We start from the raw sequence: 15,617 nt of genomic DNA, 5'->3' as shown, positions 1-15,617 counted from the left end.
GTGCCCCTCGGCAGGCCCGTGGTGCCCCTGACAGGCCCAAGGTGCCCCTGCAAGGCCGGTGGTGCCCCTGGCAGCCCTCTGGTGCCCCTGGCAGGTCTGTGGTGCCCCTGGCAGGTCTGTGGCGCCCCTGGCAGACCTGTGTTGACTGGTGCCCCTGCTAGGTCGCTGGTGCCCCTCACAGACCTGTGGTGCCCCTGGGCCTTGACAAGCCTGAGATGCCTGGCTATGACAGGCTCGTGGTGCCCCTGATAGACCAGTGGTGCCCCTGCTAGGCCGCTGGTGCCCCTCACAGGCCTGCGGTGCCCCTGGAAGGACTGTGGTGCCCCTGCCCCTAGGGGTGCTCATGGGCCCAACAGGCCCGTTGTGCCCCTGACAGGCCTGTAGTGTCCTTGCTAGGCCTGTGGTGCCCCTGCTTCCTGGCGGGCCTGTGGCGCCCCTACAAGGCCATAGGTGCCCCTGACAGGTTTGTGGTGTCCCTGGAAGGACTTTGGTGCCCCTGACAAGCCTGAAGTGTCAAGGACAGACCCTTTAGACGCCAGTGTCAAGTTCGTCGGACTGACAACGATTTGCTTACCTGATAACGTTCCTGGTAAGTACTCACTACTCAGCGTCCACAACATATACATATACACATAGCACATTCATATATACTTGCTTACAATTGGTAAATGTGGTTGTGGCTAAGAGTTAAGATACTGACTAAAAATAAAAAATAAAAATAAAAAAACTGAAAATGGGGGCACCACCAAAATGAAGTGGACGAAATCCGTTGAGTTTTTAATTTTGGGTATAGGTAGGGGCACCACTTCGATTCATGACCCTCCCCTTGGAGTTTTCCTGGATCCGCCCCTGAAATGCGTTTTACTCGGTGTTATAGCGCTTTCCCTAGAAGCCCTGTGAACGGTGAAACATTTTATCTTTGACCTGACCTGTGACGTCATCGGTGACCCCGAGGTCAATAAAATTTGGTTTCCCTCGACAAATTTGACAGGGCTATCGAACGCCGTTTGAATTTTGCGGATCCGTCCAGTAGTTTCGGAGATACGAGGGGGGGCAAAAAATAGCCCCCCCCCCCACCAGGTCGCGTTATAAACAGACCCCACCAGGGCGCGGGTTAAAAGTAATCGCGAAAAATTAGGGTCTCAAGGGGTCTGGCGTTAACAGTAGTCCTGCTAAAAAGACTGGCCCTGAGCCCTAAGGACTTCATCAGTCTCTGCCAGCCCCAGGACCCACACCGGCTCATGGGGTCCCGACGTCGAAATATGAGGGAATCTGCGCGGGACCATCAGGACGTAAAGTAATCTCGATCAGGACCAACGTAAGGCTGTGCCGGAGACTGCGTGAGCCCTCTGATCTTCAGAAACCCACCCATGTATGTTTTCACGTAGAGGCCAGTTTAGGGCCCTCAGAGACCAATACAGGGCCTGGAAACTACAAAGGCCAGTAGTTTGAGACCATCAGAGACCGAGTTGGGCTCTCAGAGGCTAATGTGGGTCCTTACTCATTACAGGCCAACATGGGCCCTCAGAGGTCAGCGTGGGGCCCTAAAAGACCGGCATGAGCCGTCGTTGGACCCCAGAGGCCAGCAGAGGGCCCTCAAAGGCCAAGAGGCCAATGCAGGCCCTTAGAGGCCGGCAGCCAGTGCGGGGCCCTCATTGGCACCTAAAGGTTCGTCTTGGGACACCAGAGACAGAAATAAGGCCACCAGAGACCGGTGTGAGACCCTCAGACGCCGGTTGGGGCCCCTGAGGCCGGTTAGGGGCCCTCATAGGCCAGATGTGGGGCCTCAGAGGTTGATGTAGGCTCTTAGCGGTCAACGTGGGCGCTTGACCGCCACTGAAGTTCCCTCAGAGGTCAGTGTAAGACGCTCAAAGACCGGTGTGGGAGCTATATTAATAGCTGGGCGTGGGCTTTTTGAGCCTCGTGACGATCGAATAATTGCCAGGGCCCCATACACCTATATGGGGGCCCATTGGTTGTTTGAGGGGGGGGGGGCAAATGATATGATGGCCCCCTTTATTGACCTTTGGGGGGCATGGCCCTGATGCCCCCCCCCCCCGCGACCGCCACTGTGTACACATTACACACATGCCTCTGAGATTACATACTAGCTCACGCAAACTCTATGCAGGCCCCGGAGGTCCCACGCCACCGGGCTTCTGAGGTGCACAGCACCAACCCATGAGGTCTTACTTTAATGTCTTAGAGCCAATCTCCTTTAGCAGGGCCCACCCGCCACTGCCAAAGAGGGTCTATTGCCAGCCATTGCTGGGCCTACGAGACCCTCAAGTAAACCCACGCTGATATTCCATAAGATTCGGCCATACTCGTGAACCGGTGCCAGCGACGCTGACCGCCAAATTGACAGAACGCGAAACTGAGCCCACTCATGAGTGAAATTCACGTCCTTTGATGGCGCAAGAAAGAAAATGAAACATACGAAAAGCTTTTCTAGGACTTTTGTTCGATCTGAAAGGTGGGGCCAAAAGATAGTATGGCCCCACCTTTCAGCACCAAAGGGGGGGCCATGGCCCCCGTGGCCCCCCCCCTGGGACCGCCTATGTGATAATTAAGAATAAAAATGAAAATAGTAAATAATGATGGGACGGTTATCGGTCACGGGTCTTCTTCTGTTCGCTCTACAGTAAATGCTTTGAGTACCTACTTTTTGTACATGTTATGATTATAAAACTATTGCTGGGCAGTGCGAACCAGCTCAGAAGTTACGTGTTTAAAAAACATCACTTACTTTCTGAATAATCAAATAGCAATATTGATTTGCTTTGGATTTTTTATTTATAAACATTCGTTCATTTAAGCACTTAGAGACAAACTATCAGTTATGAGTGATTTCGGGGTCATCTTTTTTACATGTAAGGAAAGGGACGAAGTCGAGTGTCTATAAAAGGGTTTCAGTCGCCGTTTGCTGAAAACAAACTTAAAATTAAGTCGGTGGATAGAATGGGTATGTAAATGGCATTTATTCAGAAAAAAAATATATAAGCGATACTATTATAAATCAAGCGTTCGTGTTTAATGCCCAAAAATGAAACGGCCAGCAGGTAGACGTTTGAGTATCAAATGTTTTTTCAACATTGTTCTTAGGTTATTCCTCAGATCGATGGTTTTCTTTCCGACAGCGAGAGTGGTCGCCATGTGGTATATCTTCAAGTAGCAAAGGTCCGAATACGTGTCACCAACGTACCCAATATTCTTCCGATGCTATAGATTTTATTTTATATTCTACGACCAATGGACTAATGAAGCCGACGTGGTCGTCAACACTGTTGAATTTAGACGTATTTTGATAAAAGCATAGAGTACAACAAATGTCAAAAATGAAAGTCGAATGCTCAAATAAATGAGAAGAGAAATAACACTATTTTCATGGATATCTTCGATCTGATTTATTTAGTCAGCATCCATATCATATGGATGAATAAATGAAGTGCTTATTTAAAGCTCTACGTTTGAAACGTTTAAACGTAAATTATCCCGCACCGTAGCAGTGTTTACAATTGCTTCACGTGCAAAGAGAGAAAATTATCAGATGTCGTTTAACTGATTTGTTAAATGTCTAGTGACGATTAACAAACTGTTAAACGTCTAGTAGACATTGCTGCCATTTTACCGTCTCGTTATTTTCACCAGTATGCGCAGGGAAACGCAATGAAACATCAATTTCCTTTTCTTTTTTAGTTCTATTTTGGACTTCATCTTCAATGTACCTGTCAATTTCAGAACGATCACATTGTTTGGACCGTTTTTCAAAACATCATCTGTCTCTGCTTCTCGTTGTCCTGGCTCTGCTGAAATATGTCGTATTTTTATATAAAATGTATTTATTTTTACCTTTCAGCTCCCGAATGATATCGGCGGTACGGGATAAAATTATTAAACCGCTCGTAGGTAGAATAATCTTTTAAACGTCTCGCCTATCGGCTCGACGTTTAAAAAATTTGTTCTACCTATAACTCGCGGTTTAATATATAATATTTAACGCTTGAAGGCAAAGCGAGTAGCGTTTCACTTACGAAAAATAATTTATTTTTATTTATTTACTGGCACATTATGGCAACCACACACATAGTTATGGATGAATTATGTTTAAGAAGTTCATCAGCGTCGGGTGATCGCTGAACTTATCATCATGCAAGCTATAACTCTCGCTTTGCTTGATAAACTTTTATATTGTCAATTATAATCCTAACGATGGCGTATTCGTCGTCTCATTCATATCAAGGTGCTTGTCCTCTATCTTTGTCGAATCATTTGTTCAGGGTTGAGGGTTGAATGACCAGATTTCAAGAAGAAACATCAAATTTTTTGAACAGTTTATATTTTATAAAACTGTCACCGCACATAGCCGTATTATTGAAATAATATTTTAGTTTATGTCCGTGTCCTTACGAGTTAACATGATCACGATGTAGTTATAACTGGACAAGTATTGTATCGAGAGTACATGAACCTCCAGGCTCCACGAATCAAACTATTAAAACAGTTACATTTAAGGCGTACCGGTTTCGTCTATTGACTTCTTCAGCGCCGTATGAAACAATCGGCGCTGTTTGTTTTCGTCTATTGTTTCATACGGCGCTGAAGAAGTCAATAGACGAAACCGGTACGCCTTAAATGTAACTGTTTTAATAGTTTGATTCGTGGAGCCTGGAGGTTCATGTACTCTCGATACAATGATCACGATGGTTGAGACATTTGTGTGGGCATGCGTTTGAGATGCATTAACGTGGAAACGACGTCAAAATTATACCCACTTTATCGTCCTAACTCCTAAGAAACACATTTTTCCTACCTCTTGTATTCCACTAGATATAAACAATTGTCCTATTGCCGGTACTTCCGGTTACTCAAATGTGAGTACAATGGAGCACCAGAAGGCATAATAATAGCGAGAAAAACTGTAAAAGCGAAAAAGACCTAGCCTAGCCTGCGCCTAGCAACACGTTAAATATATCGCACGAGTCTCTATGGAGGGTGAGTCGCCTACCTGGCACGGTGCCCCGCTGGGCGTTTGACGTCTGCCGTCGTCGTCCAAGTCAGAGCGTCGACTGGCGTCGGTCGAGCCGCTCCCATCCCCTCCCGTCTGGTTGGACGACGGAGCGGTGCTGACCGGGCCGGACCGGCCAGTCACGTGGCGCCAGAGACAAAAACTCGTCCCACCCGGAGGCCGGTCAGATGCGGCGTAAATATCCTGGGGCTTCGCTGCACCTGCCGGAGAGACAGGTGTGAGTATAGGGCCGCGGGGGGCCGCCGGATGCTATCAAAGGAACGTTGCAGTATCTCAAGGCGCTCGTATTACGCTCTTGAAATAAACGTGGTGCGTGCAAAAGGGTCGACTCGCATAACGCACTATGGCCGATACAGATTCCTAACTTTTGAACGACGAATCAATGGCAGAAATGAAAATTCCAACTTAACGTCCGGCTTGAAAAAGGGGCGTGTAGTGGCAGTGCCAAGGTCCAGTGTCGCTGAGCCAGCCAGTTTGTCCCCGAGTGGTGTGACGTGATCACGCTGGCACGGAGTGGTCTGACCCCTACTCCGCGACCCCTGCCGTTTGTCACTGTTACTAGGCTGTTACTTCCTGGAAGGTTGTGTCTGAGGAGTCATGTGTGATATAAACAAACGGCTCGGCCCGCCCTCCCTGTAACCCAGAGTCAGCAATTTAGTGACACCAATCCCGCCCGCATCCCGGATGCGAGCAATCCATAGACGGGTCTGGGAATCACGAAGTCATGGCATGGCTCCCTAAAAATATATGTGACCTTAAGTGCCCTCACAGGTGACCTCTGAGGTCATCGAGCTCACTTGAGGTCATCAGCTTCGATACAACGGATGAAATCGAATACTGCCTGGTGGCTTTTTTCCGATTGGCCTGGTTGGTAGTTGCTGTCTGCTGAGTTATGTGATAGCTGCAATGGACAATGAAACATTAATAGCCTCACAAGTTCACGGAGGTCATCTGAGGTCATCATATTCGAAAAAAGAAGGTAGGAAACGAATGGCCGTCTAGATTGGCCCGATAGTTGATGAGTTAGGTAGGCATAGGTAGGATGAGTGCAATAGGCGAAGACGCTGAACTGACCTCTCATGGTCACTGAGGTCATTTGAGGTCAATATATTTGAAATGACTGTTGACTTCGGCCATTGCGTATTGTCGGTAATTTTAGTGTTCGCGCTCTCATCTGTAGGTATCGGCCCGGTAGTTGCTGATTGACAGCTGGTACCTGCGATTGCCGAAAACGTTGACCTCTCAAGGCCACCGAGAGCTTTTGAGGTCAGCATAGTAAAAAAAAAACTGGTCAAGCTGCCTTTAGAGATGTGAATGGTGCCAATAGGATTGGTCGGCTGCTGAGCTACAGTAAGGCTGCAAAATTGACAGTGGAATAGTGTTTTCGTTTTTGATATCCTTGATATAAATTGCTGTTTTGATACATTTGTGGTGCGGTGGTTTCAAAATACCAGCAACTGTAGGTGAGTTTATTTATCAATTTTATGCATTTTTAGCTGTTACCAGTCAAGATAATTATAGAAAATGGTTGGTTTTACTTCTCAGAATTTTTCAGCTATGTATAGCATTCGAGTGATGATTTTCACTTCTCCGAATAAGCTTGAAGCCTATTAATTGTTATCATTAGTTCAGTCCCACGCACAAGGGGGAAAAGCTCAAATTATTGAGCGCTCAAAATATTGAGCGTGTGACGTCAGAGGCTCCCATAGGCGTAATGCTGAGGGCTCAAAAAATTGAGCCGTTTCAGGAACACGTTTTGCAAAAGCAACTCGCAACACCTAGGGAGAAATGGCAACACCCTAGGAGAATCACTAATGATGCAAAACAGATTAGGCTTTCATATTTTTCACTGCTCAAGCTTCAATGATTGGGGGAACACCAATTTCTAGGTCGAAATCTTACGGCATACCAGGATGCCTTAAAAACAGGCCAATATTTATGTCGAAATAAAAGTTATTTTTTGTCCATTCACGTTTTTTACTAGGGTTCTGTTGGAAAGAGCATTTTTCATACTACCCAAAATGATTGCGACTCAATTTCACATCACCCATATCGGAGAATATTTTTCATTTGGCGGCGCCGTTTGTTTATTTCGTCGCGACGTCTCCGGTCGCGTGGTTGTCGTCCTTGTGTTGAAGGTAAGTTTTTATCGTTTTAGTTATATTTAGATGTTAAAAGGTACACTGAAAAGTTTGAATATGCTGTGATTTTAAATTTGGAAACACGTAAACGTCAATCAATTCACGTTTTCCTCGATTTGCGTGCAGATAAGTAACTGTCGACGAAAGTGGCGCCATCCGATATGATGTTTTGAGGGAAAGAGACACAACATATTTACGTGAAAATTTCTGTTTTTTAGTGGTCTAAGTGCTTCAAAGAGGCTGTGAATGTTTTCTTCACACAATTTTTCATTAGGTATGATGAAGTAAAAGTTAGTTTCAGTCTTAACTTTCATATAATTGACATTAAAACATATGATAGTCCACTGCTATCAGTGATTGAGTACCTTGATATTTGGCATTTCTTATTAATTTGAATGTATTCTCTATCCATATGTCCTGATAGTAAGTGACAATACTCTGCCAATATGTTTCCATAGTTTTCACATTCATTTTCCAGTCCTTTACATAACATCACAATTTATAATCAACAAAACTCAACTCCTTCGTTACTTCACAACACTGACAGCATGACAGACTGACAGTCAACTATTGTGTGTGTGAATGCTGAAACAGGATAGCCACTTTGCTGACTGGCTCATTTGAAATAAGATAAAAATGATCCTTTATATCATTTCCATCTGGAGGACCGGAGTCAACGGAAAAGGAAGGCCACTTTCAAGCATCAAGGTTTAGGCTGCCAGACGCCAGTTGGCAGTCACCACCAAATTTATAATAGATTAATTCATTATTATACTTTGAGACCCTTAGGTCACTGGATCGGCATCACATTTTCAGTTTCAATATAGTAAAGGTTTTTATTTGTATGATGTGAAATATTTTCCTGAATCAGAATTTAATTATCCCTAGGTACCTGGTAGAGGTTTCGGATTTAATGCTCATTGTTGGTGTGCAGTCAGGATTTTTTGACAGGTCCAGATAGGGAATCCTGAGCAATTTTATAGTAAAGTGGTCTCCTTATAATCACCACACATTTTATCAAAAGCATTTGTAGAATTCATTCAAGGAAGAATTTTATCAATGTTGCACCCATCTCTTAGACGACCTAGGCTGCATCTTTTTTTAGTTCCTGTTGTATGACATATTTTCCATTTTGTTCCACTGCATAAAGAAAAAAAATCGTTTGAGATCACCAAACAGCTTTTCTTTTTCTGGCAGGTCTGCACAACCAAGCGGTCGCTGGCGAGGACGTCGGCCGTCCCTGTGGGTAAGGTCATCTGCTCAGCCTTTGTGGAGATCAGCAAGACGTCACCAAGATGAAGACTTCGCTGGAGCAGAAGCCGCTGACCCGTGTCCGATCGGGCAGGTCATGCTCGACGGCACGAGCCACAACTTGAACGACTCGGTGACATCAACAACATGGTGGAGCAGGTGAATGAGTTTGGCGACGTGTTGTGCGACTGCAAGAAGGGTTGTCTGCGTGTTCTGGCCGGCGGAGCGGCGACGCTGCGCAGTCTGTGCTGGTGGTGAGCAGCTGGCCGTGGTGACCGCGCGCGCCCACATGCGCCGACAACCTGTGCGGCTTCGACGGTCCCGGGACAGCCCGATGCCGCCCACTATGCGACGCCGACCGCGCACTGTCCGCACGGCCACATGGAGGTGTGCCCGCGCCTTTTGCCCGCACGCCGCTACCTCGCAGCTGGTCTGCAACCACGCCGTCGCCGCCTGTAGCCCGATAACAAAACGGCTGTCTGATAATGCCGCGTGTTCTTTGTGATGTTGCTACTGTGATGGTTGCTACTGCTGGTCTGAGACTCGATGTTTCCATTCGTCTTTTACATGTTAAGGATTTGATAATGATAAGCCTAGTCCGAGCTTAGGTCGTTTATATCATTTGTTATATGGCATATTTTGGATCAAAGCAGTACGACACTGCCTCCTGCTTTTGTGATGTATGCTGGCAAGACGCAGGTTCCGGTCGCAGGTCACCCGGTTCCAATGTGGTCGGGCTGGCATGCGATAATGTGATGTTGTTTTGCTCGTCTCTGTGTTCCACACTTGATGATGTTTGTGAATCTAACCCACATTGTATAGTATTTTTGTTTGTTTGCGGCTGATGGCCTTGTAAGTTGTAACCGTGGCAATACAGTTTTTCCTGTATAATTCTCCAATATTCAAGCGTGGGTGGATATCTTTCTGTAATCACGTATTCCCTTCTCCCAGTACAGTCAGAAAATATCAATACAGTATTCATACGGATTATTCAAGCCCTGTATAATTATTTGAGGTGTGCCGAATCCGAAAGGCGACCGATAAAACTACTAGCGGAAAATGTGACATGATGCCATGGGTTTGTGAAAAGTTTAGGTACCACGGGTACCACGTAGCATTCAACTTCCTGCATTTCTGTTTCAACTCAGTTTAACGTATTTCAACGAACATAACATCAAAAATGGCAGCCAGTACCGGCTTCACCTGTCACGGAGAAGGCTCAATAAATTGAGTGTAGATGCTGGCCGGCACTCAATTTTTTGAGCGCCAGCTGACTGTCGTCTGTCGTGGCGCTCAATTTATTGAGTATCGCGGTCCCGAACGACAAGTGGCGCTCAAAAAGTTGAGCGTCTTTAGGGCATTTTCTTTCCGAAAACACCGATATAAATTATCACGGCGAGTGTTCGAGAAGAAACCTTGTTGCTCTCTCTTGCCATTGATACCTTATTTGGATACGATATTTGCCGTAGTGTGACGCTAAAGGCATTGTAAAATACCATCGTTTCGCCTATTCCTTCATAATGGGGCCCGCTCAATTTTTTGAGCGCTCAATAATTTGAGCTTTTCCCCCTTGTGCGTGGGACTGAGTTGTGCTCCAGCTCACTGCTCATGCTTGGGGAGAATGGTTGTTAGTTCAGTAGGTAATTTTTCTTTCTTTTTGTAATGGTTAGTCTTGAAAAGGTGCTAAGCTATTTGATATTATAAAGAGTTGCTAGAATTAGGTTAAATGAAAGTGTGATACCAAGTCTTTATTTCAGCAGCAAAGAAGAGATGTCAGAAGCATGACAATCTCATTCTGGATCATCCCCAACTCAAAGTTTTTGCTATATTTATTTTTGCTGTGTCTGGCTGAGACACTGGGTCTTGAAGATGAATGCCCCTTGAAGCTGGCAGACAGCTGTATTGTTAATTTGCATGGCAAATCTGGAGATGGCTATTACACGGAGATTGTTATCGGAACTCCTCCTCAGAAGGTAAAGATGGCAACCATCACTTGTTTTGCATTCACTTTTCAGCTATGGTTTAACTGGAACTCATATAATCTCTTTTCCTTACATCTTATGAGTTATTTCTCACAGACTGATTCAGCTGTATGTATGCTCCATAATCTAAACAGGTGTTATTCCAGTAAGATAATATTCAAGATAACCTTTTTTAATGTCATCTATGACATGATGAAAGAGAAGATCTTTGAGGCTAGGGTGACTGAAGCATTTCACTGTCTTTATATTCCAGCTGAAGGTTCTGATTGACACAGGCAGCAGTAATGTTGCCATTGCAGCAGCACCCAGCCCACAGATCTCCATGTTCTACAATAAATCCATGTAAGTATGTAATCCATTGGGTAATGAGTACCTATCATTTTGGATAATTTCCAACAAAGTTTGGTAATGACCCATCCACGATCTGTGAAGCACTGCAGAGTGCAGAGTCATGACAGCACACTGTGACCGCCCTGTGACAGGTCGACCACACTGCGACCACTGCACGTGTCCGTGGACGTGCCCTACTCACAGGGCTCCTGGCGCGGTGAGCTGGTCAGCGACGTGGTGCGGCTGCCAGAGACGAATGCGCCCACCGTCCGCTGTGACGTGGCCCTCATCCAGCGCTCCACAAATTTCTACATCAACGGCTCCGAGTGGCAGGTAGGACGTAATGCCCGCCGGCTACAGCCATACGAAGCTCGATCACTGCTTTCGCCAGCCGTGCTGTCAAAATCTTTCAGTTTGGAGGAAATTCATAGAATTTTCGTGTAAGTGTTACGGTAAATGTTACGGCAAAGCTGTGCCGTAATTCCCCTATAGATTGCATATCATTGCAGGTTGGTGTATTGTTTATAAGCACGCAATAAAGCTTTGCATCCCTGCTACGCTTCGACGTTTTCCGTTCCCGATGTCGGGCGCATAGAAAGTAAGCCGCGCCGAACCGGAATAGCCATGTGCCGTGGTCTCCCTCCTAACAAGTGTTGCGTTCTTTCGTGACCTGCAGGGTATCGTGGGCCTGGCGTACCGTCAGCTGGCGCTGCCCAACTCGTCAGTGACCACGTGGCCGGAGGCGGCCCAGCAGGCGCTGCTGGGTCGGCTCAACACCATCTCTGTGGTGCTGTGCGGCCCTCAGCCGCGCACCGGGCGACACCACGGCTATATAGAGTTCGGTGGGTGCCGCTGTTTGACTGTCCCTCTTCTCGAGCAGGTACTCTGGTGAGGTGAAGGATGGTATATGTTTCAAGGTGATGTTCTCTAATTACATCACCGTTGATAGTTCTTATGCTGCAATTGAATCCCTCTATGATGAACTTTATGGTGTGCGCTGGACTGTGATGATGGCCTTTTTTGATATTTGACATGCCAGTTTCTATGTGAATTTCCATACTGTTTCCATACTGTTTCCATACTGTTCCATACTGGATCTCTGTATTTCGGCGTTCGATCGACAGGTGAAACGCGTGCCGAGCTGCTGGCCGGCCAGTTTCGGTCGGCCGCCATCTTTCGGCCGTGGTTCTTTGAGACGATCGTCACAAACCTGACGGTGGGTGGCCTGCCGCTGCCGCTGCACTGTGATCGCTTCAACAAACCAAAGACGATCGTAGATACCGGCACCACCAATCTGCGGCTTCCGGATGAGGTGGGTAAACGAATCAACCAGTTGATAATTATAACTGATAGATAAATCTGACGAATATCGGATTGATAGTTTTGAATGCATTCTTGTTAATGAAGCCACGAGGAATTAGTTTGAGGACCGCAGCTTCTGATCACTGGTACTAGTTTTTATACTGTTTTGGTATCCGTATAATGCGTAAATGATGTTCCACAGACACAGTTGATGCTGACTGTATTTAACAGTTGAATCTGGCGATTTGACGCCATGTAATGCCCTCGCCTTCCGAGCAGGTGTTCCGGGAGGTGGTGTCGCGTCTGCAGCAGGCGGCGCCGCTCGCCGAGCCGGCACACCCGTTCTGGACGGGCAAGGGTCGGCTGTGTGCGCCGGCGTTCAACGACAGCGCCCTCTGGGACCGTCTACCGAACATCACCCTGTCGCTGCAGACGGACCCCACGTCGGCGTTCGACGTCACCATCACTGCACGGGTGAGTGAGCCTCTTTGCATTCAAGACATTGATAGTTGTCCCTATTCATGCCATATGTGTGGTGCGGGGATATTAACTCTTGCTTGAATCGTCTCACCGATCATCACTTTGTGCCGCAGAGCTATCTACGGCAGGTGTTTGACGACGGCAGCGGGGACGATGAAGGACACCGCTGCTTCACACTGGGGATCGACTCCTCCAACATCGGCACCGTACTGGGTAAGGCAACCGGAGATGAGATGGCTGACGGGAGATTAAGGGGGTCTGACCGCCAGAGGTCGTTATACTTACGGGGACTAGGGAGGAGTTATGACCCACGTGCAAGATGAATAGTACGTAACCTCTTCCGATGTGTTCAGGATACATGAAACGCTCCTCTCAATCCCTAAAGCTCGCTTCTCAAGTGAAAACTTGTGTATTTTTGAAGGTGCCTCATTTCTTAGGCCGTATCTTGTCTGCTGTGAAAACCATTTCCTCGTTACGATTTGTGACACTCGATTCACCTCCCGCTGCAGGTGTGGTGGTGCTGGAGGGTCTGTACGTGCGGTTCAACCTGGTGAAGAAGGCGGTGGAGCTGGCGCCGTCGGTGTGCGGCCCGGAGGTCATACTCAGCGAGCCCTACACCACCGCAGGTGTGCCCTCCGTCCCCTCCCCCCTCCCGGTCAGACTGATGCCGCTTGACTCGGTAGTCGGTAGCACCGTGATCTGTCGGCGGGGCGTCAAACTTCCGGTTAACGTTATCAACCGAGCGTTGGCAAGGTCGGGCTATGGGTCTGTGCCGTCATTTGCAACGATTATTTAGCGTAGCACGCAGCTATTTCCTTCTATCCACTCGGAGTGATCCTCATTATAAAGAGTCACTATGGCACCAGCTACTGGGCCTTGATAGCTAGGAATAACGACATTGATGCTGTGATTTGCTCAGATGTTACGCTTGCGGTTTGTATACTAAAGATGGGAACCGGGAGTCTGCTCAAATCGGTTATTATGGTTGGTGATTTTTGACTGGTTTGCTTTCCTGTGTGACTGACAGCTAGGATCTGACGCATCTCGACTCTGCCGTGTTTCAGACAGCGGCGAGTGCGCGTACAAGGCCAGCTCGGCCTACAACCGGACCGTTCACATCGCCATGTATGTTCTCGGAGGTAAGGAGTAGCGGCGCCGCAACGGGTATCACAGGGAGGATGTGATAAGCGTCACCACATGTCTGCGCGTTTGGCCGATATGTTTGTTTTTGGTCCGTTCCACCATCCATCTTTGAGCGGTAGTACTAGTTTGTGGTGGATTTCGCTGGGCTGTCGGTAAGTACCGTATATTTTTGGGTTATTTTGATATTTTTGAAAGTTCTTTCCACTTGTATGTGTTTTGCACTTGTATGTTATTTTGCACTTTTTTTAACCAAGACATCCAAGATATAATTGGAGATACTCCGTTGGTAGTTAAGTGATTTTACGGATACAATAAGGCTGAGTGTGACGGTGTTCCCATTTGCCGGACAGGTATGCTGGTGCTGATCTGCGTGCCGCTCCTGATGGCCTCTCTGAGCTGTCTACGCTCCCGGCCCTGGAGGCGGCCGCCCGGCCGGGACAACTTTAGCCTGCTGGTCGACTTCCCCGAGTGACTGCCGAGTGCCGGCCGCTGTCTGAGCTGATCTGAGCAGGTCGGGCGACGTCGACCTCCGTGTCGTGCCAAAAGTAGGTCCGGAGAACGGAACATCCCTCAGTGCCGGCCGGGGACTGAGGGGAGGAGGGTAGTTTGGGTGTTGGGGGCTAGCTCGGAGACAGAGAGTCGCAGAAAGACTCTAGTGTTGGGATTAGCCGAATGGGGGATGGGGAGTCAGGATGAGCCGAGCCTGGGGGGGGGGGGGGGTTGAGTCTGAGTCAGCCAAGTGGTTCTTTTGAGGTCGGCGACTCGCCATAGCTCCCACACAAGTCCGAGCGCACTCGTGTGTAGAGAAATGCTAGTCCTTTGTAGTTCTTTGATGGATGAGTGAGCGCGGTGGACTGATAATAACTTTCATAACAGTGTGGTAAGCTGTGTTTCATATGCTTTTGAACTATTGTGCCGTATGTTTTGTTTGTCCTGTCATTCATCGGGTATTCGAGTCATCATCATTGTGATGCGTTTGAACTGTTTATCAGTATCATTCTTTGGGGACCGGTGCTTGTAGTTCGACTGGTTGTTTATTCGTTTAATAACCCGTAATTTCACGATGAAGTTGAAAACCTAGCCGCCTTTGGAGACCGTTAAAACGTGTTAGTGCACACTGTCTACCGACGGGCGTATGCCCGTGGTATTGTGCTCTATATGAGTGCACTATGCCCGCTGATGTAACTCCTGACAATGCCGTCAGACCGTGTGTCCATATTCCGAGTCTAGTCGGGTCCCGGCGTCGGCCCCCACGTCAGCGGAATGTACGGCGTCGTAGCGGCACGAGTGTAGGCCACTGGCCACGGTATCCCACCTGTCTAGCACACGTGGGATTGAGTTTACGGGGTTATACTCTCGTGCGATATAATTTTGTTCACTCATCGATGGTCAGTCAAGAGGAGTAGTGAGTGTTATGATGTCGAGTTCAGTGAGTTGTGCGAAGTTTGGTTGGATGCTTTACCCTCCCGATTTGCTGTGAAGCACTAGGGTAACTGCTTGGGGTACGAGTGGCAATGGGTGCTCCACGGGACTCCTGTAGCTCCGGTGTCTCTGGTGATACGAATGTGATTGTTGCGTGTGTAATCAGTCAGAACGATTAGCCCTTATTTGTTGTCATGGTGTGGAGATACAGAGGCCCACAATTCTGAGAGATAGCTAGTGTCGACTAACGTCCTAAAACGAGTCAGTGATATATGGTAGTCGCCGCTGCTAACTATTGTCGAAAAAATATGTATGGTAGAGGGGACCCGTCCTGCTCTGCGGTAAACCAGAGCCTAGCTGCCGGAGTCTGAGACTCGACTGGATGCAGGTGGCAATGAGGAGTCAGTCGGGAAGGCTCGCAGCACTGCGCCCAGCCCGTGTGCCATCTATCCCAGGAGTGACATGGAGTACGATGTAATACACAAATTCAGGAACTGTCTCCGTTTGGGCGCCGCCCACTGGAAAGTTCGCTCAATT

The 15,617-nt window shown here is 47.7% G+C and overlaps 2 protein-coding genes across 6 annotated transcripts in view; one reads left to right on the top strand and one right to left on the bottom strand.

The window, feature by feature from the left end:
* Positions 1 to 5,230, bottom strand: part of LOC122385742 (trans-3-hydroxy-L-proline dehydratase-like) — a 39,667-nt gene extending 34,437 nt beyond the window's left edge. The window contains exon 1 of one of the 2 annotated variants that reach the window (XM_043374217.1): positions 5,009 to 5,230. The gene's annotated coding sequence lies outside the window, so the exon portion shown is untranslated. The remainder of the gene's footprint in view (positions 1 to 5,008) is intronic. The other variant, XM_043374225.1, reaches the window with a different exon arrangement.
* A 1,103-nt stretch (positions 5,231 to 6,333) lies between these two features.
* On the top strand, positions 6,334 to 15,574 carry LOC122385723 (beta-secretase 1-like). 4 transcript variants are annotated; one of them, XM_043374194.1, is made up of 11 exons: positions 6,334 to 6,492; positions 10,179 to 10,394; positions 10,657 to 10,745; positions 10,886 to 11,066; positions 11,410 to 11,575; positions 11,858 to 12,045; positions 12,315 to 12,509; positions 12,629 to 12,728; positions 13,025 to 13,141; positions 13,580 to 13,654; positions 14,009 to 15,574. In XM_043374194.1, the coding sequence occupies exons 2-11, from the start codon at positions 10,203 to 10,205 to the stop codon at positions 14,128 to 14,130; spliced, it is 1,425 nt and encodes a 474-aa protein (XP_043230129.1). In that variant the 5' UTR covers positions 6,334 to 6,492; positions 10,179 to 10,202; the 3' UTR covers positions 14,131 to 15,574. The 4 variants fall into 4 exon arrangements, with proteins under 4 accessions (XP_043230129.1, XP_043230121.1, XP_043230139.1 ...); XM_043374186.1 differs by having other exon boundaries at positions 6,434 to 6,492; positions 10,182 to 10,394; XM_043374204.1 differs by having other exon boundaries at positions 6,489 to 6,556; positions 10,182 to 10,394.
* Positions 15,575 to 15,617: the final 43 nt, after the last annotated feature.

This window comes from Amphibalanus amphitrite, unplaced genomic scaffold (assembly GCF_019059575.1).
Source record: "Amphibalanus amphitrite isolate SeventyFive unplaced genomic scaffold, NRLGWU_Aamphi_draft 000015F_arrow, whole genome shotgun sequence".
Classification (NCBI taxonomy): domain Eukaryota; kingdom Metazoa; phylum Arthropoda; class Thecostraca; order Balanomorpha; family Balanidae; genus Amphibalanus; species Amphibalanus amphitrite.
Note: the sequence above shows the minus strand (reverse complement) of the source record. Positions and strands in the feature narration are given on the sequence as shown.

Excerpts from the sequence above, each read along its gene's own strand:
- LOC122385723 (XM_043374204.1), top strand. Across the intron at positions 10,395-10,656 it reads TCGGAACTCCTCCTCAGAAG|CTGAAGGTTCTGATTGACAC; the intron begins GTAAAGATGGCA and ends TTTATATTCCAG. Across the intron at positions 12,510-12,628 it reads ACGTCACCATCACTGCACGG|AGCTATCTACGGCAGGTGTT; the intron begins GTGAGTGAGCCT and ends TTTGTGCCGCAG.